Source organism: Martes martes (genome assembly GCF_963455335.1).
Source record: "Martes martes genome assembly, chromosome: 9".
Classification (NCBI taxonomy): Eukaryota; Metazoa; Chordata; class Mammalia; order Carnivora; family Mustelidae; genus Martes; species Martes martes.
The window spans coordinates 119,542,364-119,568,400 of NC_137896.1; the positions used below are offsets into that span (position 1 = coordinate 119,542,364).

A 26,037-nucleotide genomic window follows, 5' to 3' on the forward strand; every position below is an offset into this window, starting at 1 on the left:
GTGGCTGCGCCGCACCCGCCTGGTGGGCGCGGGACGCGGGTCGGCACCCGAGCCTGTCATTCCGGAGGGGTCTGCGGGGGTGCGAGCGGGCGATGCACCCTTGTCCCCCGCGCGCCGGCCGCGCCTGGCTCGCGCCTCCCGCCCCGCGGCCCCGCCCCTTGCCCCACCCCAGCCGGGCTGCTTAGCTGGGGCCGCAGCGCGGCGGCAACATCACTCTCGCCGCCGCTGCTCCGCCCCATCCCCTTCTGTTTTTCTCTCTCATTCTCCGGTGGCAGCGGCGGGGAAGGTGGAGGCAGGGGCAGCAGCAGCCGCGCGGGCTGCAATGAATGATCCCCCAGCGCGGGGGTAGGACTCCAGGTGAGCCTCTGCCCTCGGGAGGGCCGGGACCCCCCGCCGCCCAGGACCGGCAGCCCCCGCCATGGATCCCTAGAAGAGGAGGAGGAGGAGGAGAAGACAGCTTCGCCGCCCACCCCCATCCCATTTTCCTCTTCCTTTATCTCATTGTTGCCGTAGCTGTTTACGGCAGCGCTCCCTCTGCCCCAGCATGGGGCGGGCTCCGGGCACTGCCATTCGGCCGGCGCGGCTCCCGCGGCTACCGGGGGATTCTGCCTAATTCTCCCCTGCCCGGCCGGTGCAGCAAGGACCGAAGAGCGGTGGAGGCCCGGACTGCAGCAGCGGCGGGGCCACCTCCCAGCATCCCCACCCTAGGAGGCTGCATGCGGATTGAAGAGCGGCGCCTGGGGGCTGGGCTGGCCCCGCTGATCCCGACCTAGGGAGGCCAGCAGGACCGCCCAGGCTGCGGAGGGGCCCTGGGGAGCAGGAAGGACAGAGCATCAAGATGGCCAGTAAAACCAAGGCCAGCGAGGCCCTGAAGGTGGTGGCCCGGTGCCGCCCCCTCAGCCGGAAGGAGGAGGCTGCTGGTCACGAGCAGATCCTGACCATGGACGTGAAACTGGGCCAGGTGACCCTGCGGAACCCCCGCGCTGCCCCAGGGGAGCTGCCCAAGTCCTTCACCTTTGATGCTGTGTATGATGCCAGCTCCAAGCAGGCAGACTTATATGATGAAACCGTGAGGCCCCTGGTAGACTCGGTACTTCAGGGTTTCAATGGCACAGTGTTTGCCTATGGCCAGACGGGCACCGGCAAGACCTACACCATGCAGGGGACCTGGGTGGAGCCCGAGCTGCGGGGGGTCATCCCCAATGCCTTTGAGCATATCTTCACCCACATCTCTCGCTCCCAGAACCAGCAGTACCTGGTTCGGGCCTCCTACCTGGAGATCTACCAGGAGGAGATCCGGGACCTGCTCTCCAAAGAGCCTGGCAAGAGGCTAGAACTGAAGGAGAACCCGGAGACCGGTGTCTACATCAAGGACCTCTCCTCCTTCGTCACCAAGAACGTCAAGGAGATCGAGCACGTGATGAACCTGGGGAACCAGACCCGGGCGGTGGGCAGCACGCACATGAATGAGGTCAGCTCCCGCTCCCACGCCATCTTCGTCATCACTGTGGAGTGCAGCGAGCGGGGCTCAGATGGCCAGGACCACATCCGTGTGGGCAAGCTCAACCTGGTGGACCTGGCTGGCAGTGAGAGGCAGAACAAGGCAGGCCCCAATGCCACTGGAGGGACAGCCACACAGTCCACGGGTAGTGGCAGCGGTGGAGGTGGGGGTGGTGGCGGTGGTGGAGGTGGTGGCGGTGGTGGAGAGAGGCCTAAGGAAGCCTCCAAAATCAACCTCTCGCTGTCTGCCCTGGGCAACGTGATCGCTGCTCTGGCAGGCAACAGGAGCACCCACATCCCCTACCGGGACTCCAAGCTGACCCGGCTGCTCCAAGACTCTCTGGGGGGGAACGCCAAGACCATCATGGTGGCCACTCTGGGGCCGGCTTCTCACAGCTACGACGAGAGCCTCTCCACCCTGCGCTTTGCCAACAGGGCCAAGAACATCAAGAACAAGCCCCGGGTGAACGAGGACCCCAAGGACACACTGCTGCGGGAGTTCCAGGAGGAGATCGCCCGCCTGAAGGCCCAGCTGGAGAAGAAGGGGATGCTGGGAAAGCGGCTCCGGAGGAAGAGCAGCCGCAGGAAGAAGGCCGTGTCAGCCCCAGCTGGGTACCCCGAGGGGCCAGTGATAGAGGCCTGGGTGGCCGAAGAGGAGGATGACAACAACAACAACCACCGCCCGCCCCAGCCCATCCTGGAGTCAACCTTGGATAAGAACATGGAGAATTACCTGCAGGAGCAGAAGGAGCGCCTGGAGGAGGAGAAGGCGGCCATCCAGGATGACCGCAGCCTGGTGAGCGAGGAGAAGCAGAAGCTGCTGGAGGAAAAGGAGAAGATGCTGGAAGACCTAAGGCGGGAGCAGCAGGCCACGGAGCTGCTCGCGGCCAAGTACAAGGTAAGGGCCCCAGACAGCAGCGGGACTCCAGAGGTGCCCAAAGGGATCTGGGCTGGCAGATCTTTGCGGGTCTTTGATCCGACCTGAAGCGAGGTGTCCTCCCTCAGCACAACATGCTTGTCTCCCTGCCCAGCACTCCCCTGGAGCAGCCAGGGAAATAAATCCCCGTAATTCTGGGCTTCCGGGCAGAGCCTCCCAGGAGCACTTAGGAGGACAGACAAACCACTCCCCCCCCCCCCACACACAGAGACGCAAAGCAAAGCAAGCAGGTGGTCTTTCAAGCCAGTGAGCTTGGGCTGGTCTGACCAACTGCCTGTCAGTCTCTGTTGGTGGCCGTCAGGATCAGTCAGGTCCTTGGGGTGACCAGGAAGGTCCTCAGCCTCATTTGGGGGTGGGTTCTCTTGCATAACCGCCTCCCCTGGGACTTCCTCTCTCTGCAGCACCTTCACACCTCACACCATTTTAATAATATCTGACATTTGGATAGCACTTCCCAATCTACCAAATGCCCCACAGACATGATCTCATCTGATCCTTAGCCATCCAGGGTACTGGTTCTTAAGCCCCCATTTTATGGGTGAGGAACTAAGGCTCAGAGGTGACATGACCAAGGTACCATCCTACCAGGTGGCAAAGCTGAGCTGGAGCGCAGGAGCCCTGTGCTCTTTCAGTACTGGGATAGCCAGAGGGGCTAGGAATGGATCCTGCCCCCTGAAAGCAGTCCATGGGACCCATGCAGGGCCCAGTGCTTGCTAGAATTAGGAAGGAGATCCAGAGATCACAGGAGAGGGTAGGCGAGAGCACTGGGCTCTACCCTGGAGAACTGGAGTCTAGGCCTAGCTAGTCTATCGCTCATCGAGTGACCTTGCGTAAGTTGCTTTCTCCTTTCCTAAAGCCTCAGTTTCCCTTTTTGTAAAACTGAGGTGGCCTGGGTGATCTCTGAAGCTCTTCGAAACTGAGAAGAAAACTGGCCCCCCCACCCAGGCCTCATCCCAGCAAGATCTAATTTCCTATTGCCCTGAGAGCTATCCGGACCTTCCTGATGGGGGCCTCCAGGCCCAAGGTGGGGCTAAGCTACAGAGGCCTCTGCCAGACCAGTTCAGTTTCATTGCCAGACCTGTTCAGTTTCATTGCTGCAGATGCCACAACTCAAGGTTCCAGGCATTTCCAGGTCCCTGGACTCCTCAGTGCTGAGGGTTGGAGGGAGGACACAGAGAAGCAGGAGCTGATCACTTGCTGGAGAGAACAAATCATTGCTCTCAGGAGTGTGGGCTGGGGAGCAGGGAACTCAGCCTGGGGAGGGAGAGTGGCAGCTGCTGAGAAGCCGGGCAGATGAGCTGTGTGCCATTGTCTGGGTTATGGGAATGTCCTGCTGCTCAGGGGCTCTGGCCTTGTGTCTTTAATATTTAATTCACCTCTATGAGCTCAGCAAGGGTTCTGCTGAGATGCTTCCTCAAGAATGGCCCAGAGGCCTGACACCTTTGGGGCCATCTGGGGAGAAACAAGATGTTAGCCGAATAGTTAGACTCAGCCCTCCCTAGGAGGAAAGGAATCCAGGCAATCTGGTGCTTTCCACTGGAAAATCTTACATGGGCAGTCTGTCATTAGTTTCATTACCAAGGGAAGCCCCTTCTCCCTTACTTCCCTTCTCCACCCTCATTCCCCTTAAAGCTGGGAGGCAGTGGAGGCTAAGACAGTACAGAAGCACACTTCAGCCCTGAGGAAATGGGAGAGGGGTTGGTGTGAAGGATCTGGCAGATCCTTCCCATTGGGAACAGTGGGACCTCCCATTGTTGGCAACTGACCGGCTCCCTCAGTAAGATTCTTGGATCTAAGGCAATGTGGGGCAGAGATAATAGGACGGTCAAGAAGTCAGGGCAGCCAGCACCAGAATTCTTGCACTAAAGGTATGGTCCACAGAACCCTCCTTCTTAGAGGTGGCAGAGGCCTTGCGAAACTGAGTCCTGGCCTTGCCCAGGGCCATATAGATGAGTTAATGAGATCCCAGACTCTTTATGTTTGATCCAGCCTTTTCCCCTTACGCCCAAGTCCTAATGTTACCTGTGCTACATGATAATCAGAATAATTCAATTTTATGTAACACTTTGACATCTTCATCTCAAGCAACCCCAAGAGATGGGTGTTCCTGTCCCCATTTGACAGTTAAGAAAACCAAGACTGGGGAGCTTGAGTGCCTGTCTCTGTGCCCCTGGGCTGAGAAATAGTGGAGCCAAGGCTGGGACTCAGGTCTCCTCATGCTCCCGCACCCCTGTTCTTCCCAAGTCATCACCATCCCTCCATGCCTGCTCACTGTGTGACTCAGGGCCAAGGCCTTTGCCTCTCTAGGCCTCAGGTTTCTATTCTCCTAATGAAGAGAAGTCTGACATATCTCCCTGGAGACTGGGTGACATGGTCATTATGTGCCAGGCTTTCAGACATGAGTGAAGGGGGCGGGTTGGCTGGGAAATTCCAGGAGGGGAATGAGTCCGTATCCTGTGACTTCTTGTCATACCCAACCCAGGACAAACAGCAATAAGACAGCTTGAGTGGATCCTGGACAGAGAACCCCAACCTCTTCCTATCCCCAAGGCACAGCCTGATTCTGTGTTGGATCTTTCTAGGATGGAGGAAACAATTTGAGGGCTCTTGAGGGATCACAGATTAGAGAGGAGGAGCACATCAGAGATAATCCCAGGCCTGCCTGTTTCACAGGTCTGTGCCCAGGATGAAATGAGATCATTAGTGGGAGGGCATTGGAAATAAGTTGAAAGGACCAAATAAAAAGGGGCATTAGCAGCAACAGGGTGGCCTCTGTCGATCAAGCCGGGGTCCAGTGATCTGGGGGACTGACATCTTTGCTGTTAGCTTGACTCTTTTCTCCACACCCCGCACCCCCACCGGCCAATCCCAGCTGCCTCGCCATAACCCTACAGCTCTGGAAGCAGAGTGAGGCAAGAAAGAGCCAGGAGGACTCAGAAGAGAGGGAGCTCGGATCCCTCCTGGAAATTAACTGAGCTTTTGCTCCCCATCTGCTACACACTCTCTCCAGGTCCCACTTCTGAGTTATGGCAGCAGCTCCCCTAATCGCCTCCCCCCATTCCCTTCTTCCAGTTCACACCACCCTCTGGGGGCAACGAAGCCAGAGCTGGTACGACCTACTGCCCTCATTCATTCTGACTCATCTTACAGTCTGGCTCACCTGCTTCCCCTGCCTGCCACCTCCAGGCTCCCCGTTTCCTTTGTTCTCCCCTCACTGTGTACAAACACCATGCCTGTCTCCTTGGAGTCTCCTTTCATCTCTCCTTCCATATTCACTGTGGGCCCCAGGGGATGTGAGGGTGTGCAAATGTGTGCGGGCTCGTGATTGTGATCAGGGCCCGGTTTCTCACTAATCATTAGCAGCCCTTCCTTACGGAGTATCCCCAGGGGCTTGATCGCACGCTAGGCCCGTGAGGAAGGGGGTGCAGGGAGAGCCACAGACCCACAACTGAGGCTGGGGCTCAGATGTTCGTGCACAATGTGTGAACTGCAGTGAGGACCGGTGAAAGCGTGTGGATGGGTTGAGAGAAGGCCCACTTTACTCACATTTCATTGTGCAAGATCCTTGACTTTTGAACTCAGTTTTTTTGAGGGATTGGACCAGGTGCTTTCTATAACTGATCCTAGATTCTTAGAAGGAAAGAAGGGTGGCTAAGGAACGTTAGGGATGTAGATGGCACAAAATGCCGGTTTCAACTAAAAGAAGGAGTGGAAGAGGCACTGCCTGTTTATGCCCACGTGAGCAGGTCTGGAGGGAGAAGAGCTAGAACCCAGCTCTGTCTGCAGCAGGTGTAGAAGAGAGACCCTGCAGAAGTGGCGCCCACAGCCAAAGGGCGAGGTCATCACAGAGAATACAAACTACATTGAATGCTTACTGTCCACTCCTTGGCTCCCTCTTCTCCCCCCACCCCACCTCTCAGCATGGGGATTAACCATAAAAAGGTATGCAGGAGGGAGTTTCAAGCCCCAGAAAAAACAGTCATCACAATAATGATGCTGTTTCTGTAACACCTGCTATGTGCCAAGCACTGTACTACTTGTTATGTACACATGATCGAATTTCATCTACGCAAGCACCTTCCAAGAACGGTGTTGTTACTCTTCCCATTTTAGATCTAAGAAAACTGAGGCCCATAGAGGTTAAGTAACTTGCCCAAGGCCTCATAGTTTTATGTGGCAAATCTAGTTGAGCCCAGGTTGGTTAAACACAAAATGTGATCTTCTTTTATGCTTCAAGACTTGGAATATCAGTTTTGGGAACTGGTTGCTAGGTGAAAACTGGCAGAAGCTTGTGCCGTGGAATTTGAGGCGACAAAATCCAGTGGGCAGCTGGAAATGGATCTGTGGAGTTTAAAGCAAACAGGAGACTAGCAATGGAGATTTGGGGCCCGTCTATAGAAGAGAGCTCCAATGGGACCCAGACCCTCTGTTCTTGACATTCTCTCTGTCTAGTAAATGAGTTCCCAGATCAGGGCCTCCCATCCTGGTCTCTGCTGACCTTATTTTGTAGAGTGCTGTATTCGGATCATGTGCATCAGACACAGACAGGCCTGGGTTTCATGAAAGACCTCAGTCACCTCATCTATAAAATGAAATAATAACAATACCGACGTTAATGTTTTTGAGAGGATTAAATGAGATAATGTTAAAGTGCTTTGCACACTTCCTGGCATGTAAGCACAGCTGTTTATTACTGCCTAATGGACAGTCTCACTTGGCTTTACCTTGATAAGTCAAACACACCACATTTTAGACTGGCATTCAAGACCTAGCAGAGACCGGCTGCCATATGTCTCCATCTTGTCCACCCAAGCAAGCTACTCCAGTGAGACACCTCACAGCCAGCTAGTCTACCTCTATCTTTTGAACCTAATATGTACCTCACTGCCTTCCTGCTGTTGCACTGTTTTTATATCCTGGATGGTCCTGGTAGCCAGGGGGTGGTAGTTAGGGGAGCAGACTAAGCTCAATATAAGGAACTTCTTGACACCTAGAAATGGACCGCTTCTAGAGGTAGCAGGCTCCAAACCGTGGAAGTGCTCGAGGAGAAATGGAGTGTCAGAGTTGCTCTAAAGGGATTCATGTATCAGCAAAACCATAAAGGCCATCTTGATGGCCTTTAAAGTCTCCTCCTCCTAAAAGTCCTTGATTGTTAAAAATACTCTTTTTGGGGGGGCACCTGGTGGCTCAGTGGGTTAAGCGTCTGCCTTGGGCTCAGGTCATGATCTCAGGGTCCTGGGATCGAGCCCCGCATGGGGCTCTCTGCTCAGCGGGGAGCCTGCCTCCCCCTCTCTCTGCCTGCCTCTGCCTACTTGCGATCTCTGCCTGTCAAATAAATAAATAAAATATTTAAAAATTAAAAAGAGAGAGAAGGGAATGGAGAGAAAAACAGGGAAGAAATAGAAGGGGACAGGGAAGAGGGGGAAGAGAAGTGGAGTCATAAAGGCAGAGGGCAGGAGGGAGAGAGCGGGTAAAGGGCTGAACAGCAGGGAGCCTGGGGAGAAGCCCCAGTAGGAGAGAAAGTGCTATAGGAGACAGTTAACTACTCATCCCTGGCAGTGTTATCATTTCACAGAACCGTCCCGAGCTGGGGGCATTTTGTAATTATAAAGATCTGACTGGCAGGAAGCATTGAAGACTGACTAATACATTTCCATCAGAGGCCTGGGGCTTCGAGTTCCATGGAGGCTCCGCAGGCCTTTGGGTCCAGTGTTGGGTTTCTCCTGATGCGCTTTGGCTGGAGGAGTGTATTACGCACGGCCCTCAGTCACCACCAGCCCCCAGAGAGCACGACTGCATGAAGTGGGTGTGATAATGTTCTCTTTGTGCTCTGAGGACTCGGGGAAGGGCCTGGAATGCAGCTGGAGAAGGGCACCCTTCTCTGGCCGTGTCCTGCTAGCCAGTTTTACCTGGCCAGTCTCGCACACTTCTGGAGCCTTCTGGGCCTGAGAGCTGCGGAGCCAGGTGGCCTGAGAAGATAAGAAGATGGTCCCCTCCTCCCACAGAAGCAGCCCTTCAGCCCCACCCTCCGCGTAAGGCACCCCACCTGTGCTCAGGGTTCAGGGGCCCCTTGCTCTTGTAGTCTGGTGGATCTGGAATTTGTAATATCCTGAGAAATTCCTGGGCATTAACTCCCGGTCAGACTAAAGAGTTCCTTCTTAGTTGTCTCCACCTCCCGCCAGATGTCCCCAGCAGAGGAGGACCAGGACCTGGGTTGCTCTGTTTCTATAGCACTAGGTAATGGGCCTGCAGGCTTTCTCCTTTCTTGAGCTGAGTCTGCAAGATAATAATGGCAACAATAGTAATGACGATGACAGCTACCATTTCTTTATTTTTTTATTTTATTTTTTTAAAGATTTTATCTATTTATTTGCAGAGATCACAAGTAGGCAGAGAGGCAGACTGAGGGCGGGGGGACCAGGATCCCCGCTGAGCAGAGAGTCCAATGCGGGGCTTGATCCCAGGACCCTGGGATCATGACCAGAGCCAAAGGCAGAGGCTTAACCCACTGAGCCACCCAGGTGCCCCTTTATTTTTTTCATTTTAAAGACATTTATTTATTTATTTATTTATTTATTTGAGAGGAGAAGGTGCGAGAGTAAGAGAGCACAAGTAAGGGGAGTGGCAGAGGGAGCAGAAGAGGGAGCAGGAGAAGCAGGCTTCCCACCAAGCAGGGAGTCCAGTGTGGGGCTCCATCCCAGGACCCCGTGATCATGACCTGAGCCGAAGGCAGACGCTTAGCCAACCGAACCACCCAGGTGCCCTGACAGCTACCATTTCTTCAGTGCATGTCTAACACCAAGCATGCCGCTGTTTTCATGTGCATTTGTTTTCTTTAATCCTCACAATAACACCATGAAGTAGTACTATTTTAATCTCCATGTGACAAATGAGGATGCTGAGACTCCTTAAGGAAGGAACAACCCAAGGTCACATGCCTAGGAAGTACTATGGCTAGAATAGGAGCCTCTTTCTGCCTGACTCCAGAACCCATGATCTGTGCCCTGCCACACTGTACTACCAGCTTCGGAAATGAAAGATTCCTGCCAGATCCCTAGCTAATAGGCCCCAGTGGGAGCCCTCGTCTGCTGAGATGCTTAGCTCAACCCATCTCCGTCCTTCCTAATGATGCAAACCCCCAGCCTCTGACTCACCTGACTCCGTCCACTCATATAATCAACAAATCTTTTTAAGTACCCATAACCAAGAACATAAATCACCAGGTATAGTTAATGAAGTCTTCAAATTATTTAGATTTCTGGAAGGAATCATGAGAATTCACTAACAGTAGTTATTTCTAGGAATTTTAGTGGGGAAGGGGGGGCTTTTATTTATTATTTATTATTTATTCACTTTATACTTTTTTTACTTTTATCTTTTTACTTTTACTACAAACATATATTTTGTTAAATAAAAACTAACCTAAAAATTTATGAGAAAAAAATATAAAAGAAATGTGTTAACACCTCTTTGGAAGATTGGCTTAAAAATAATGAATAACTGGGGCTCTGGGATGGTTTAGTTGGTTGAGCATCGGACTCTTGATTTCTGCTCAGGTTATGATCTCAGGGTCATGGGACTGAGCCCTGCCTTGGGCTCTGCGCTCAGCATGGAGTCTGCTTGTCCTTCTCCCTCTGCTCCTTTCCCCTCCCTCCCTCTCTCTCTTTCTCTCTCTCTGGGATAAATAAGTAAAATCTTTTTAGACAAATGAATAATTGGGGCCCTGGGTGGCTCAGTTGGTTAGGCGTCTGCCTTCGGCTCGGGTCGTGGTCTCAGGGTCCTGGGACAGAGCCCCTCGTTGGGCTCTCCACTCAGTGCGGAATCTGCTTCTCCCTCTCACTCTCCCTCTCTGTTCTCTCTCTCAAATAATTCAATAGAATCTTTAAAAATAATAAATCAAAGGGGCACCTGGGTGGCTCAGTTGTTAAGTGTCTGCCTTTGGCTTAGGTCAGGATCCCGGGATCCTGGGATCGAGCCTCACATCGGGCTCTCTCCTCAGCGGGAAATCTGCTTCCTCCTTCCCACTCCCCCTGCTTGTGTTCTCTCTCTCGCTGTCTCTCTCTCTATCAAATAAACAAATAAAATCTTAAATAATAATAATAAATTTAAATTTAAAAATAATAAAAATGAATAATTGAGGGATACCCAGTGTTCATAATAATTCTGAGTGATACACAGTTATGGGCAATCCTGTGACCTTGGACAAGTCCCTTCCCATCCCAGGGACTATAAGAAATCATCCGTAGATGCTTCCTTGCTTTCAGTACTATTTGCTGATTCACCTAGGAAGCAGCAGGTCGGGAGCCCAGGGTTAGAGGTCAGCTTGAATGACAGGCAGTGGGAACTGGAGAGGAATGACCAAGCATTGCCTGGGAGCCGGCGGCCACGTGACCCTGGATGACCCACGTAAGCCCCTTGGGCCCCGTGCCTTGGCTGTCAAATGCTGAGTCTGCACTTGAAGCCTCCTTAGGTCTCCTCCAGTCCTGACACTGTAGCATTCTGTTGTTGGCCAGAGGGAAATAGGGGGGAAGGAGGAAGGTGGGGATCAGGTCTGAGGTGCTTATGGTTTTCTCACTGAAGTAGATGGGCTGATTTTTTTTTAATTCCTGCTTTTTTCTAAGGGGCATCAAAGCACTACTGGGCATCCAAACCCCTGTCCGGGACAAGACTGCGGGTGGAGTCCAGCTCACCTCACTCCCCAGCCAATACGTTTCCTGAGCCCAAATTGTCTCCTTCCTGATGAGAGAATTCCCAGCATTTGAGACATGCATCATTTCTGTTGTGTCTTAAGCCATCCAAGGAGACAAGGCAGGAAACGGTCTGGGTCTCCTGATTTCGGTTCCTCAGGGCAGAGAATCACTGAACTTAGCACTGTTCTTCCCTTTACTGTTGTCTCCTTTGTTTCTTTTTCCCTTACTGCTGGCTTCTCGATATTTATAACCAGGGAGCCCCAGAAGGAGAAATCGGTCTGTGGCAGTCGGAGTGGCTGTAATAGCAGAGGGAAGCAAAGATGGTTCACTAATTGGGGTTTTGCTCTTTGTGATGAGTCGTGAGTACCTGTCAATCAGATACTGATTGACAACTAACCACTGACAGGGGATTGTACTTTATCACTTACCGAGTACTTTCCCGTCTGTAACCAACTCACCACTTACCAAAGCCTGCAAGGTTAGTGGGTGCTCTCTTCCGTTTTCCAGATGAGAACTCAGATGCCCTAGATGTCATAGCAAATAGGGTGGCAGGGGCTCCTGGGAGGCTCAGTGGGTTAAGCCTCTGCCTTCGGCTCAGGTCATGATCTCAGGGTCCTGGGATGGAGCCCCACATCAGGCTCTCCGCTCGGCAGGGAGCCTGCTTCCCCCCTCCCCGGCTCTCTCTGCCTGCCTCTCTGCCTACTTGTCATCTCTCTCACTCCCTGTCAAGTAAATAAAATCTTAAAAAAAAAAAAAAATAAGGTGGCAGAGCATGTACTAGCATTCAGACTGTCTGACCTGCCCAGTGCTCTGGCTGTCGTCCCTCCATGGAACCCAGGAGGCAGCCTTTCCCATGAGCATCCCAGCACTTGACCTCTCTCCGGGAGGCTAGGGATCCTGACAACTCCCCCAATCACATAATTAACATTCTTACCCACTCATCTCAGAGGCCCCCGTAAGACACCTCAGGCAGAAGCATCTTCAGCAGAGATCTGCCTGGTTTAGCTCGCAGAGAAAGAAATGGTGTCCTGAGCTTTCCTGATGGTTCCTGATCTGGCAAAGTTACCGAGACCAAATGCTGCTGCTCTCCCAGGCACCTTCCTGCCTGAGCATGGGAGAAAGCTGTGGCCCAGGCAAAGGGACACCAGTGGAATTAAGAGGTTGGTGTTCAAATCTCACCTCTGCCATTTGCTGGCTCCGTAAACTGGAGGGAGTCCGTTCACCTGTCTGAATCCCGGTTTTCTTTTATGTCCAGTGGGGATCATACTCATTATCTCACATGGTTCTTATGGTGATAAATTGGATGATTAGTTTAAAAGGGACCTAGCCCAGCCACAGGCACGTGACAAGTTGCCTCTGAGACTCCTGTCTCCTACAGCATGTGAGCGATGAGCTGGCAGTGGCCGAGCGGAGCCTGTCTGGCTTCTCTGTGAAATCATACCTGATAGTATCTTCTCAGACGAGTGGCTGGCTGGGCCTGGCTGTCTCCTCTCTGGCTTTTCAGATCAGCCTTAATGAGTATTGGGTGGGGGGGGCACCTGGGGGGCTCAATGGGTTAAGCCTCTGCCTTCGACTCAGGTCATGATCTCGGGGTCCTGGGATGGAGCCCGGCATCCGGCTCTCTGCTCAGCGGGGAACCCGCTTCTCCCTCTCGCTCTCTGCCTGCCTCTCTGCCTACTTGTGATCTCTGTCTGTCAAACAAATGAATAAAATCTTAAAAAAAAAAAAAAGTTAAAAAAAAAATGAGTACTGGGGCCTCCTCCCTCCTCCTTCCGGTCTTGCACCGGGGTTGCTCCTTGAATAGGAAGGGGTGAGCCTCTGAATACCCCCAGCTGAGTCTGTAGACTCACCTGGTCCCTGTGATGGGCTTGGCTGTTTGCTGTCACGGCAGCTGACCTGCCTCCAAAATCGGCAATCAAGACCCTGATCGAAGTGGGAAATGATTCGGAAAGAGAGTAGTTGATGTAGGAACAGATACACGTAAAAATGCCTTAATTGTGAGACTCCAGGCTTAGACGACTCCATCTCTGGGCCTCAGTTTCCTGATCTGTCAAGCAAAGAGGATTGGGATCGAGGGTTCACTGAGGCGGCCTTAGTTATGCTGCGATTTGTAGCGGTTTCTCGAGTCAGGCCGTGGTCCCGGAGCTCCCCGCCCTGCCTCTTCCACCTCCGCAACCGCTGCTCGCCTTTTAGTTACACTGGACTGATTGAGAACCAGTAAGACCAAACCCAGTCCTGTCTGCAGGCCCCACCCACCTGTCTTTTGCCATGGGGGGTCACAAAGGCAGCATTAACTCCAGAGGCTAAGGACTCCAGGGAACTTTTCCTGGGGACTAGGACCCCTGTATTCCCAGCCCCTCTGCTTAGTATCCCCAAGCCTGAAGGGGGACCTAGGGATTTGAGACAACCCTGTCCTTCCCTGCCCTCCACAGATGCTGGTAAGAACAGAGATCTGATGAAAAGGAGGAGATGGCCACTGGTATCCTCAGTAAAATGGGAGAAAATTAAAAGCAAAACCAAAAACTAAGGGTGCCTGGGTGGCTCAGTGGGTAAAGCCTCTGCCTCCAGCTCAGGTCTTGGGATCTTGGGATCGAGTCCCGCATCGGGCTCTCTGCTCAGCGGGGAGCCTACTTCCCCCTCTCTCTCTGCCTGCCTCTCTGCCTACTCGTGATCTCTCTGTCAAATAAATGAATAAAATCTTTAAAAAAAAAAAAAAGCAAAACCCAAAAAAAATCCCAAACCCTGTTTCTAAGCAAAGAACTGAAGTCGTGCATGATGCATTTCAGAGCATGGGGGGGAAACAGCCAGCGTGGGCTGCGACTGGGGAGAAGGTGGCGGCTGAGACCTTGCACCTGGATTGGGGCCCACCCACAGATTTTGTGCCAGGACCAGCCCCCTCTTCTAGCACAAGACAGGCTCTGTCAGGCAGGCTTGGCTGATAGTGTGGGCTAGGCAAGTGGGCAAGCCTTGGCGAGTCACCAGAAAGGCAAATTCAGTTGTCATTCACACCACGTTTGCACTGGGTCTCAGCGGGGCTAGCAGAGAAGCACAGGGGCAGTGGACAAATGGAATTGAGTGATGATGGACAGTCAGACATCATCCAGAATTCTCTTCATGGAGGTCAGGACCCAGCTCAAAGGAGAGATCCTGAAGCAGGGTTCCGGGTCCAAGTAGGGGATCTAACCTGAAGGCCGAGGAGCAAGAACCAACAGAGAGAAACTTGTCCTGGGAATCACGTCGTGGGGGGCGGGGGAGGGGCTTAGAGCCTGGGGGGCCCTGGGAGTCTTGGCTGATACATCAGATTCCAGGCCTGATTGGCAGCTCAAATCCCGCCTGCCAGTGTCCACATGGGTTTCTTGAATCCAGAATTTTGAATGAGAAGAGCATGCGACTTAGGTGTGGGTAGCTGGAGAAGGTGGAGGCTGAACAAAGAGTTGTTTGAATCAGAGGTCTGGCTCCTTACTTAAAAATCACCAAGAGGGGAGCCTGGGTGGGTCAGTCAGTTGAGTGTCAAATCTGGAAAAAAAAAAAAAAAATCACCAAGAAAAAAAAATAATTTAAAAAAATGCATAAAGGGGTATGTCGTGAAAGGAGAGATCAGACATCCACAAGTCCACCTCAAAGGTATAGAGAATATAAAATCAATGGAGACTCAATTTTATATCTATTATCATACCAAAGTTTAAAAATAATGATAATTATGCCTATGACAGTATAATAAAAATTGTTCCATTATTTATTGCTGACAGTCATTTAAGTGGTATAATTTTTTAAGATTTTATTTATTTGAGAGAGCACAAGTAGGGGGAGCAGCAGAGGGAGAGGGAGAAGCAGACTTCCCACTGAGCAGGGAGCCCAATGTGGGGCTCAGTTCCAGGATCCTGAGATCATGACCCCAGCCGAAAGCAGCCGCCCAGCCAACTGAGCCACCCAGATGACCCTTAGTGATATAATCTGTTAGAAAGGTAACTTTGGGGGCGCCTGGGTGGCTCAGTTGGTTAAGCAACTACCTTCAGCTCAGGTCATGATCCTGGAGTCCCACATCATGCTCCCTGCTCGGCAGGGAGCCTCCTTCTCCTGCTGACCTCTCTCCTCTCATGCTCTCTCTCTCTCTCATTCTCTCTCTAAGGAATAAATAAAATCTTAAAAAAAAAAAAAAAAAAGAAAGAGAGGTAACTTTGCAATATGTTCTAAGATAGACACAATGTTTATAACCCTTCATTAAGCATCTGCTTTCGGCCCAGGTGGCGATCCTAGGGTCCTGGGATGGAGCCCCACATCAGCTCTCTGCTCAGCGGGGAGCCTGCTTCTCCCTCTTCCCCTGCTGCTCCCCCTGCTTATGCTCCCTCGCTCATGCTCTCTCAAATAAATAAAATCTTTAAAAAAAAGTCATCTAAAAAAAACCAAAAAATTGTATGTACAAAGGTTTTTTACAAGGGTGTTTATTGTAAACATTGTACACAACCAAAATATCTTCTCATAGGGGTTATTCAGACATATTTAAATTATCTACTGTTAATATTATGCAGCCATTATATTTATAGTCACAAACCTTATGGAAGTAACAGGAAATTCTGGAGAGATTTGATAAAATGGAAATAGCAGGACATGAACTTATATTTATACCATATTTATTGGTGTGAAAAAATGATGTGTGCATTTGGAAAAATCTGGAAAAACAGGGAACATTTAAAAAGTTTATTAGATGAGGAATATGTGAAAGTTTTTCTAATTTTGTTTCTGTCCTTAATTTGATATTAGTTTTTTTTTTTTTTTAAAGGAAAGACAATAAAATGTTTAAAATATGTCCCCAGGTGCACCTGAGTGGCTCAGTCGCTTTAGCGTCTGCCAAAGCGTCTGCCTTTGGCTCAGATCCACGGTCCTGGGATTGAGCCCCGCATTGGTGTCTCTGCTCGGCGGGGAGCCTGCTTCCCCGTCTCTCTCTGCTTCCCTCTCTGCCTACTTGTGATCTCTGTCAAATGAATAAAATCTTAAAAAAAAAAAAATGCAACTCTTGATCTCAGCGTCCTGAGTTCAAGCCCCACGTTGTGCATAGAGCTCACTTACAAAAAATGTGGCCCTAGAATCCCTTAATAAACTCTTAGATATTTAATACAGTCCTCCTGCGATAACAAATTCCATAAATGTATTACCTTCTGTAAACAGTAGAACTTCCCTTTATTTGTCCTTTAAAGTCCAAAGTATAAGCTCTTCCTCTATGTACCAGGATTGATTGGAAAAGTCCAGATCGTTCCTTTTCACACTTATTTTATTTTTTTAATTACCTGAGCTCTGTGCCCAACCTGGGGCTCGAACTCACAACCCTGAGATCAAGAGTCTCATGCTCTGCAGACTGAGTTGGCCACGTGCCCCCATACCTATTTTGATCGTGCAGTTTCCAGGTCTATCCTCTTAACCTTTCTTCGTCTTTGCACACTTAAGAGTCCTATTTTTTAATAGCCCTTGGATGGTTTTAGCTGTCCTCTGGATCTCTCTCGCTCCTGCCTGTCCCCAGAGACGCAGCATGGGAACTACACACAGTAGCCCAGATTCAGCTGCATCACCACCATTTTATATTTGGGTGGAATGATTTTTGTTTTGTTTCCAAAAAGCCTTTATGGTGGTGGCTGGCCAGATGCTGGTGGCTTTTTTAGCTCTGGCGGCATATTAAGCCGATGTCTTCTGGGAACAATAGAGAATTATTCCCCCACCCCGGGCTGTTCTTTTACTCTTTTTTTTTCTTATTTTTTTATTTTTTATTTTTTAGCTTATAACTGACTGCTCCCAGCTATCATTTAATTAGTGGAGCGAGGATTACTTCTTCCCAGAGCATAAAACCGTAACTGAAGCTCATAGGACGTTTTTTCTCAGCTCACGCGGCCTAGAAATGCTCTCGAACATTAGCGCTTAGGAAGATCTGGGGGCATCTGTGGGGCTGGGGGTCTGGCCGGTGCTCTGTTTCTTGCATGATTTCTACTGGCGATCCGTCCTGTCTTTTCATATCCGCACATTTTTCCATCCAGAGACATGCCTGTTTGTTTCTGTTTCCTTTCCCTAATCCACCCCCCATCCCCCCACCTGCGTTATGAGAAAGTACTTCCCTTTCTCTGTCTCCTCACAGCCCCCCACCCCTCTGATGTAGAACCATGAGGGGCAGGGAGCGTTTTAACCTCTAAAGGGCTGGCTACAGGCTTCCCCAAGTACCGGAATAACCGTGGACATGAGTCAGATGTGACTTCCTCCTGCTGGAAACGTGTTGCTTTTCTTTGAGCAGGTTCTGCTTCCTAAAAACTAAACAGAAAGAATGTCTGGAGTGGAAAGGAGCCAGGCCGACCTGGACCTGGGTTTTCCATTTAAATTGAATGGCTGCGATGTGACCTTGGATGGATGATTTACCCAGTCTGAGCCCGTATGAGGAAGCTGTTGCTGCTACTACTAATGCCCCTTAAAGCATGTCCCGCAGGCCACCTGGGGATCTCATTACAAAGCACATTCTGATTCACTAGGTCTGGTAGGGCCTGAGATCCTGCAAGTCTCTCTTTCTCTCTTTTTTTTTTTTTTTTTAGATTTTATTTATTTGAGAGAGTGAGAGAGTGCAAATGGGGGTGGAGGGAGGGCAGAGGGAGAGGGAGAAGCAGACTCCCCGCTGAGCAGGGAGCTGGATGCAGGGCTCCATCCCTGAGATCATGACCTGAGCCAAAGGCAGACACATAACTGACTGAGCCACCCCGGTGCCCCTGAGATCCTGCATTTCTAACAAGGTAATACTGATTCTGGGGGACCTCAAAAAGCAGTGATTCTTTTTGTTGTTGTTGTTTTTAAGATTGTATGTATTCATTTGAGAAAGAGAGAGAGAGGCAAGCAGGGAGAGAGGCAGAAGCAGGTGACCACCACACTTCCCCCCCCCACCCACCCCCGCCCGCTGAGCTGGGAAACCCACCCCAGGGCTGGATCCCAGGACCCAGAGATCACGACCTGAGCCAAAGGCAGTGATTCTTTAACGTGAACCTTTAAAAACCACTGATGCCTGGACCTCGTGGCAGACTCCCCAGCCCCTTTGCAGTTTGATTGGCAGTGGGTTGTAGTCTGGGCGCTGCGCCTGGAAAAACTTCCCGGGTGATTCTAATATGCATCCGAGTTTGAGACCTACATCTTTTTTTTTTTTTTTTTTTTGAAGATTTTATTTATTTATTTGTCAGAGAGAGAGTACACACAAGCAGGCAGAGAGGCAGGCAGAGGCAGCGAGAGAAGCAGGCTCCCTGCTGAGCAAGGAGCCCAATGTGGGACTCGATCCCAGGACCCTGGGATCACGACCTGAGCTGAAGGCAGCGGCTTAACCAACTGAGCCACCCAGGTGTCCCTTGAGACCTACTTCTTAAAGGGTTATTAGAAGATAATGTGAAACACCCAACAGGCAGAGAAAACCATGGTTTTCTTCTTCCTGGTTCCTTGCCCTGTTCTCTCTCCGCCCTAGTCCCCAGCCCTTCAATCAGTCAGGAAAACCGGGGCACCAGCGCTTGGCTTCTAGACTCCTCCCTGAGCACCTGGCATGGGAGTTCTCAAAGCCACTCATGAGGGGAGGGGCCCAAGGTAATAACGCGATGTAGCCCAGCAGTGGGAATTTTTAAAGTTCCCCAGTGACCCTAATACAGCAACCAAGTTTGAGAAGTAATGCCTTTATGAGATTGCAAAGAGTGAAGCACACGAGAATGACGTCAATTACCAAGGGGGTGCGGTACAAGGACTCAGGGCTAGAGTGTCCCAGAATAGGAAGCCAGGCCAGACACCAGGTCCCTGAGATCTTGTGTCCCGGGTAGCTAGAGGGATCGGTTATCCATGGCCCCAGCAGAAGGGGGTTTCCTGCCTTGTCTCTCCTTCCTCCCTCCTCACACCCAACCCCTCCCTCCTGCCAGGTTTCCCAGAAGCGCAGACCCTGCTGCTCTGCCCTTTGCCCTCCAACAGTGAGTGTGGGCTTGTCTGTTGCAGGAGGAGAAGCTGGGATAAAGGATCAGTTCTATTCCAGAGGAGAGAGCCCAGGGAAAGACTTGGAACTCCCCCGCCCCCCACCGCCACCCCACAAGCCCAGGGATTCCTTTCAGGTCCTCAAACATTTATTGAGCACTTACTATGTGCCAAGTTCTGTGCTAAGCCCTGGGACCCCGAAATCATGTCTGTGCTAAGATATGATCCCTGCCCTGAAGGAGCTCACAGGGGAGACAGGATGTAAGCAATAACGGTCCGTGCGGGGAAAAGAATAGGAACATGTCCTGGTTATTGAGGGGGACCAAAGGAGGAAAGGGGCCGGTGTGAGGGAATCGGAGCACATATCCCAAGTCGCTCCTGCTGAGTCTTGCAGGATAAGCAGTGGTTTTCCAGGCAGATGTGGAGTCGCAAGAGAAGCCCAGTGTTGTGAAATGGCCCAGCACATTCCAGGAGCTGGAATTCTCCTGGGAGCTGGAGCGCGCGTGGGGAGTGAGTGGTAAGAGGAGGCTGGAAGGCCGGGCCAGCCCACGGGGCAGGGCGCCGCAGCAGACTCTGGGTTTCATCTTGCAAAGAATGGATGTTCTTTGCCTGTTGAGGTACTTGGCAGCAGGGGAGAGGCACACTCTGACTTGTGTTTCTGGTGAATGCCCCTGGGTGTCACGGGGAGATGGATGGACGGGGAGATGGATGGACGGGGAAGCTGAGGTGGGAGGGAGCTGAGGGCAACGACCCAGGCGAGTCAGGAGGGTCGCGGTGAAGTCAGCAGGTGTATTCGCAGATGGAAAGCGGGGAATGGTGGGAGCCCTAACAAGAAGGCAGACTTGATGGGATTTGATGAATGGCCCAACATAGGGGCGGCATGAAATGCACTCAGGGCAGGGCCTGGGGAGAGGGCGGTAAGGTGCATAGGGCACAAAACTGAAGGCCTCGTTCACTCAAAAGATCGTGCAGGTTCTGGGCTTGAGTGAGAAGGAAGCGTCTGGGATGGGTTCAGGCCTGTGCTGTCGGGGTGAGCCAGATGGTGAGACAGTGTCCCAGAGCAAGGCCTGGGGGAGGTATAAGCACAGCTGGTGGCAGGGGGTGGGGTGGCAGTGAGGACAAGCAGCTCTCCAGGGCCCCGCACTCTGCAGGAGCTCTGCCCTTGTCCTCAGAGGCTGCGTGGGGCCACTCTGATGGGCCCGCTGTCACACAGGGTCCGATGGCATCCTCACAGAGCCCCACCCCTGACCTCCCCAAAGCAGCCCTCCACCCGTGTCCTGCTCCGTCCCCCTGATGGGGCTTCCACAAGTGGCAGAGGGGCTCCCTGCCCCCACACCGTGACAGCAGCCCCTGCGTTGCGAGCCCGGAAGCAGGTCAGCTGGTCCCACTGGGAAAAATTCCAGTGGGGACGCAGCCAATATCGTCCGGTGGCTCAAGGTGATTTCAACCTTCCGGGAAGCGTGCGATGAAATCAGAGGACAGCTGGAGTGTCCGGGGCAGCCCCCTCTGATGAGCAGGAGTGAGAACGCGTTTCACATCGTCCTGGTTTACCCAGTTTATACGCATCTATTATCCGTACGGCAGGTCTGTGCCAAGCACCGGGGCTCACGGAGTGGGGCCGGCTGGGGGTGGCGGGTTCAAATCTTACCTCTTCGTTCACTGGTGGCATGACCTTGGGCGAGTTACTCTCCTTCTCTTCAGTTAAGTGGGGAGAGTAACAAGAGCTTTCTCTTAGGCTGAGGATGGAGATCATGTTTGTTAAGGGCTGAATTCAGCCCCTCAAAAATAGGACTCAGCAATATTTGTCAGCCATCCTGGAACAGAGACCGTTCTGATATTACAGATGTGAGAGCTGAAGGGGACCCTTGGTCTAGGCATTGCATTTAGTGGGCTGAACCCCCATCTCTCTGGCCATCCCCAAAGCTCATGCGGCTTCTGGGGCCTCACACTGCCCCTTGGTGCTGCAAAATCTTCTTCTGCTTTCCATGTCAGCTGAAGATTACAGCTGAAGAGCGGTCTTCTTGAGTCAGGAGCCTGTTAGCTAAAGATCTGGGCTGCCCGGTGACTGCTCCCCACCCTTGAACACCAGCTAGGAGCTAAATGCCAGGATTCAAAAGCCTCCTGCACGCTCTTCCCAGGCATGGTGAACCAACCTTATAGCTGTATCCAAAGCAAACAGATCAGGTGCCTATATTACCTGAGGGATGCCCTCTCTTTGCCTCACCTAATGGTCTCATTGATGATGGGAGCCTTGGGTGGGAACCCAGGAGGCTGGAGGGGCAACTTTGTTCTCGGGGAGGGCCACGAGGCCCCATCAGGGACACATCTTTGGTCCACTCCTGGAAGGACCACAGAGCAGGGAAGCAAACCTCTCAAGTCAGAGATGCTGTGGCCATCTTTGAAAAGCCCGTCTCTTTAACCCCTCTGTGTCTGCAGGCCATGGAGAGCAAGCTGCTCATCGGGGGCAGGAACATCATGGATCATACCAACGAGCAGCAGAAGATGCTGGAACTAAAGAGGCAGGAGATTGCGGAGCAGGTAGGGCTGGAGGCTTCAGGTCTCGTGGAAGCTCATGGCCTTGAGGTCTTGTCTGGAGGACACAGGGCAGTGAGCCGTCAGGGACTCAGCATCCCTGGGATCCAGTGCTAAGAACCTCAGACACGCTGCCCTGGGTCCCATGGGTCCCCCAGCCCAGGAGCTGCCTCTGTCAAGGGCACCGCCCGCTGAGGGCTGAGAGGAAGTGGTAGTTCTCCATGGCCGGTGGTTCTCCAGGCCTTCCACAAAGGTGTGAGTTCTTTGCCAACCGTATGACAATGTCCTGAATCTTCAAGAACCACAATTTGTTGATCCTACCAGTCATCTGTGACGCCATATGGGGAGAGGGCAAGGCAGCTGGGAAGCCAGTATGATGGGAATCTATCTTAGCTTGATACTCCTGGAATGGGCCAGCTGTTCGGGCTGTGGTCTCCATCCCCAGGGGGCAGTGTCTGGCACAGACATGGCTACATGAGCTAAGAAGAAGGTTCAGAGAGGCTCCGGTGACGATGGGTAGGAGCAGGGGCCACGGGCCATGGAACGCTCTCTTCTCCTTCCCGTTGTCTGTGGCCATAGTGGAGCCAGATCCCGTGATAGGCAGAGTGAGCTTGTCCCCTGAGCTCCCTTGGCCCTCCCTGGGACATGCTGGCCCACTGAGCCCCTGTGCCCTGCCTTGGCCTAGAAACGCCGTGAACGGGAAATGCAGCAAGAGATGCTACTCCGCGATGAGGAGACCATGGAGCTCCGGGGCACCTACACGTCCCTGCAGCAGGAGGTGGAGGTCAAAACCAAGAAGCTCAAGAAGGTGAGAGGCTGTGGGGGGCAGAGAGCCTGGCAGCCTCGGCCCGAGGCAGTCACCGACCCCACCTGAGGGGGTCTGCGCTTTAGGGACCCTTCCCCTGCTCGAACCGCTGAAGCCCGGAGCGACTTTGCCCGCGGGCTGCCAGCCTAAGGAGAGGGGGAAGGCGGGGGTCTGGGGCTGGGGCGGACTAGAGCCTCTTCTGGGCCAGGCTGGGCCTGGTGGGCTGGGAAGGCCTTCACCTCCAGTCTCCCGCTGCCATCCTGATGGTGGCAGGTAACTTCCCCTGCGCAGTGTCACCAGCGAGTCACGGTTGGGTAGCCAGGTCCAGGACAGTAGTGTCAAGGAGGCCTGAGGAGACGCAAGCCTGGGGGAGCTCGGGAGGGGAGCCGTAGGCCTCTGTGGACACAGGAAGGAATGAAACTGATCTCTGGAACCCTGCAAAGTCCCAGGGCCAGGGAAGGGCATGGACAGGGACAGGAAGCGGCAAATTCCAGCCCAGATTCCGGGAAGAACCTGGAAAACCCACTGGGTTGCCGAGGCGAGCGGCCCAGAGCAGGCCAGGAGGAGGTCCCGCCGCAGTGGCAGTTTCCAGGGACGCATCTACCTCTTGGCGGGTTAGGAGCAGGACCAGTCCAGGAAAGCCGGATCATGATCCTGGAGAGGCAGGAGTGGGATGCGTCACCTTCCCTCCCGGAGCCCTGCACGGCAGTTCTGTACTTGGGTCCTGATCCGGACTCTTCTCGTAACTAGTGGTGTGACCTTGAGCAACCGTGTCCCTGAGTCACCTCCTCTATCAAAAGAGGGTGTTGGGACTAAAAGGTCTCTCGGGTCCCTTCCAGTTTTCCACGAGGTGACAGCCTTGGAGAGGGAGCAGGTAACAGGTCTTAGGGGAGGAGGGACAGGGTGGCCCTTTGAAAAATCCGCCCTCATCGGTGGTGGGGCAGGAGGGACATTCAGGGGCCTCGCCCTGGACTCTGCTGGTGGAGCCTGAGCCTGCAGCGTCAGGGTCTGGGCCGGGGGACAGGGGCCTCGCCACTGTGTGGCGCAGCCTCTGAGCAGCGCCTGTCCCCACGCAGCTCTACGCCAAGCTGCAGGCGGTGAAGGCAGAGATCCAGGACCAGCACGACGAGTACATCCGCGTTCGGCAGGACCTGGAGGAGGCACAGAATGAGCAGACCCGGGAGCTCAAGCTCAAGTAGGGCCCCCTCCTCTTCCCATTTCTGGTCCTCCACTGTCCGTCACTGCCTGGCCTCTCTCTGAGGGGTTTATTCCTTCCTCAAGGCCTCGTTCCAGCCGTCTACTCCCCCAGGAGTCCACGTCCCTTAGGAATAAAATGTGTCTGAGGGGGGAGGACGAGTTGCTTATACTGCCTCTGTTTCCTTCTCCTTCCTCTGCCTGGCCACAGCGATGAGTCCCCGGAAGTGCATGCTGGGTGCTGGCCAGGAGTGACCCCTCGGGCCCTGAGTCCACAGTCTTTGCCCCAGAAGCAGGGGTTTCAAGTTCTGTGATTGCTGTAGGGATCCTCTCTTCTCCAGCTGTCCGGTTTTTCCATCTCCTCTGTTCTCTGCCTCTCGACTTCTTGCTCCAACCGTCGAGTGCCCCCTGTGGTCTCTCCTTCCCCAGTTCCCCATCTCTACCTCATTCCTGCTCCCAGGTACCTGATCATCGAGAACTTCATCCCCCCTGAGGAGAAGAACAAGATCATGAACCGACTCTTCCTGGACTGTGAGGAGGAACAGTGGAAGTTCCAGCCACTTGTGCCCGCCGGAGTGTGAGTCCCTCACCGCCTGGTCTGGGCGCACCCCAGGTTGGGGGTGGCCCAGGGGCCTGCGGTGACAGCGGTTTTCTGTGGATTTGGAGACGGGTAGGAAAGATACAGGTGGAGGATAGATTTCTCCAACATGGAGGGCTTCACGAAGGAAGGGTGTTCTGCCCAAAACAAAATGTCTCAGGTGCCCCGCGAGGGACCCAAGGAAGGGAAGAGCGGCTCAGCCTTTTGGCAGTCCCAGTGCATGACAACATTCGGTCAGTCTGGAGAAGCTTCATTCATCGGGTGCCGAAAACAGCAACAATAGTTAATATTTGCCTTCCTGTGTTGGGCACTGTGTACAGGACTCTCCAGACAGAAGGTAAATCAGACACGGTTTGAGCTCACAGCCCGGTCAGGAATGCAGGGAAGTGATCAGATCGGGAAATGATAGAGGTGTGACCCAGGCTTGGTCAAGCAGCTCCGCCTGGTGATTCAGCATTTCCACCTGTTTCCCTACAGCCAAGCTGGAAGGGACAGTTTGCATCCACCGACTGGGTGTGTAGCTCCCCCTGCTGGTGGCTTGAAGAATAAGATGCTCCTCAAACCCAACAGAGGGACTGACTGTCTCACTCAGCCCGACCACAGTCCTTTAATTGAAAATCTGTACAGGGCTGTTTAGGAGGCTGGATACCAAAGCACTTTCCTGGGGGTTCTTTGCTCTCTCTATCTGAGGAATATTAATGACAAGATAGCGCAGGATTCTCCCCAGCACTAGGTGGGAAGCTAGCTATAAAGGTCTCTGGCTTCTCCCCAAAACATCAGATGCCTATTTAATCGGTCTACTGTCTAAAAGGCTGGCCCTACCCAAACTGACACATTGCAGCTTTGTAAGTGGCAAGTTCATGAATAGTGAACTTTTTCCATGGTGTCACTTTGGACTTGACGCAAAGCTTCCAGGAGATTCTGCAAGGAAGCCCAGCTTAAAAGCCACTACTCTAGTGCCCTCTGCTGGAGAGAGATGCTGGTGGGGCTTCTGATCTGTAGGGTTATTGATTTTATACTTAGAATTCTGAGTTTCTCAACTGAAGTTTTACAGGGGCGCCTGGCTGGCTCAATTGGTAGAGAATGCAACTATTGATTGTGGGGTTGTGGGTTCAAGCCCCATGTTCGGTGTAGAGATTACTTAAAAGTAATTTTTTTAAAAGATTTTATTTATTGGGGCACCTGGGTGGCTCCGTGGGTTAAAGCCTCTGCCTTCGGCTCAGGTTGTGATTCCAGGGTCCTGGGATCGAGCCCCGCATTGGGCTGTCTGCTCAGCGGGGAGCATGCTTCCCTTCCTCTCTCTGCCTGCCTCTCTGCCTACTTGTGATCTATCTGTCAAATAAATAAATAAAATCTTTAAAAAAAAAAAAGATTTTATTTATTGGGCGGCTGGGCGGCTCCGTTGGTTAAGCCACTGCCTTTGGCTCAGGTCATGACCCCGGAGTACCGGGATCGAGTCCTGCACCAGGTTTCCAGCTCCGTGGGTAGTCTGCTTTTCCCACTGACCTCCCCTCTCGTGCTATCACTCAAATAAACAAATAAATAAAGGTTTTATTTATTTATTAGAGAGAGATCGGAGCCAAGGTAAGGGGCAGAGGAAGAGGGAGAGGAAGCAGATTCCCTGCTGCGAGCAGGACTCAATCCCAGGACCCTGAGATCATGATGTGAGCTGAAGTCAGGTGTTTAACCAAGTGAGCCACCCAGGAGCCCCCAAAATAAAAGCTTTGAAAAGAAAAAAGTTTGCAGGTGGAGGAATTTCTTTACATTAGATAGAGATGAATGAGAGAGGCATGTTTTTTTAACTTTTATTTTGAAAACT

The 26,037-nt window shown here is 52.5% G+C and overlaps 1 protein-coding gene across 1 annotated transcript in view; it reads left to right on the top strand.

The window, feature by feature from the left end:
• Nucleotides 1-838: 838 nt before the first annotated feature.
• The window catches only part of KIF3C (kinesin family member 3C), a gene marked incomplete at its 5' end in the record, with an annotated part of 32,913 nt that continues 7,714 nt past the window's right edge, over nt 839-26,037 (top strand). Inside the window, 5 exons of the mRNA XM_080814536.1 lie at nt 839-2,398; nt 21,526-21,627; nt 22,307-22,429; nt 23,503-23,621; nt 24,081-24,197. Of these exons, the coding sequence (XP_080670662.1) occupies nt 839-2,398; nt 21,526-21,627; nt 22,307-22,429; nt 23,503-23,621; nt 24,081-24,197 (2,021 nt within the window). The remainder of the gene's footprint in view (nt 2,399-21,525; nt 21,628-22,306; nt 22,430-23,502; nt 23,622-24,080; nt 24,198-26,037) is intronic.